The 1,484-nt window shown below is 64.2% G+C and overlaps 1 protein-coding gene across 1 annotated transcript in view; it reads right to left on the bottom strand.

The window, feature by feature from the left end:
• The window catches only part of LOC103802344 (gastric inhibitory polypeptide receptor-like), a gene marked incomplete at its 3' end in the record, with an annotated part of 2,783 nt that extends 1,413 nt beyond the window's left edge, over window positions 1–1,370 (bottom strand). The window contains exon 1 of the mRNA XM_009074804.1: window positions 1,193–1,370. Coding sequence (XP_009073052.1) covers window positions 1,193–1,370 — 178 coding nt within the window. The remainder of the gene's footprint in view (window positions 1–1,192) is intronic.
• Between the last annotated feature and the right edge of the window lie 114 nt (window positions 1,371–1,484).

Below are 1,484 nucleotides of genomic sequence, written 5' to 3'. Positions count from 1 at the left end.
TACGGGGGGGACACGAGTGGGACAGGGGGGACATGGGGGACACATGGGAGGACACAGAGGGGACACGAGTGGGACACGAGTGGGACATGAAGGACACACGGGTGGACACAGAGGGATACGGGGGAACACGAGTGGGACACACGATGGGACACGGCAGGACACGAGTGAGATACAAGGGGGACACGAGTGGGACAGGGCAGACATGGGGGACACATGGGAGGACACAGAGGGGACAGGATGGGACGGGGGACTCATAGGAGGACACAGAGGGGACACGAGTGGGACACGGGGGGATACGAGTGGGACACGAGTGCGACATGAGTGGGACGTGAGGGACATGTGGGACACAGGGGAGGACACGAGTGGGACAGACAATGGGGCATGGAGGACACAGCGGGGACACATGGGAGGACACAGAGGAGACACGAGTGGGACAGACAATGGGACATGGGAAGACACAGAGGGGACATGAGTGGGACACGAGTGTGACACGAGGGGGACAGGGCGGACACGGGGGACACATGGGAGGACACCGAGGGGACACTAGGGGGACACGAGTGGGACATGGGGGCACACATGGGAGGACACGAGTGGGACACAGAAGGTAAAGGGGGGACATGAGTGGGACACGAGTATGACATGAGGGGACATGGGAGGACACGGAGGACACACGAGTGGGACATGGGAGGACACGGGGGGACACGAGTGGGGCACGAGTGGGACACAGGGGGACACAGAGGGACATGGGGGACACGAGTGGATCCAGAGATGACCAGCAGTGCCACGCGTGACCCGATGCCACGTGTGTCCCTGTGCCACGGGTGCCACGCGTGGGATACAGATATGACACGAGTGGGAACACACTGGGAACCCAAAGTGCCACGGGGTGAGCAGAGAGTGATGCAGACAGACACGAGTGGATCCAGAAGGGACCTGGGGGTGCCACGCGTGACTCGGTGCCACTCGTGTCACTGTGCCACGCGTGACCCGGTGCCAGGGGTGCCACGAGTGTGCCACGAGTGGGATACAGATGGGACACGAGAGGGACACGAGTGGGAACCCAAAGTGCCATGGGGTGAGCAGAGAGGGATGCAGACAGACAGGAGTGGATCCAGAAGGGACCTGGGGGTGCCACGTGTGACCCGGTGCCACTCGTGTCGCGGTGCCACGCGTGTCCCGGTGCCAGGCTCACCCCATCCGAGCAGGAGGAACGCGGGGAGGCAGCGGCGCCTGGAGGTGGCGACCAAGAGCCGCAGCAGGAACAATCCCTCGGCCATGGCCCACGCGTAATTAGCGCCCACGCAGTACTGCGTCAGGCTCTGTGCCACCCGGCACGCCGTGCCCACCTGCGCGACACGCGTGGGGGGCATCCTGCCCCTTAGTGCCCAACGGACCCCGTGGGTGCCCCGTCTGACACCCGTGGGTGCCCCGTGGGTGTCCCGTGGGTGCCCCTCTCCTCTACATTAGAACCCATCCACCCCCGG

This window comes from Acanthisitta chloris, unplaced genomic scaffold (genome assembly GCF_000695815.1).
Source record: "Acanthisitta chloris isolate BGI_N310 unplaced genomic scaffold, ASM69581v1 scaffold10255, whole genome shotgun sequence".
Lineage (NCBI taxonomy): Eukaryota > Metazoa > Chordata > Aves > Passeriformes > Acanthisittidae > Acanthisitta > Acanthisitta chloris.
Note: the sequence above shows the minus strand (reverse complement) of the source record. Positions and strands in the feature narration are given on the sequence as shown.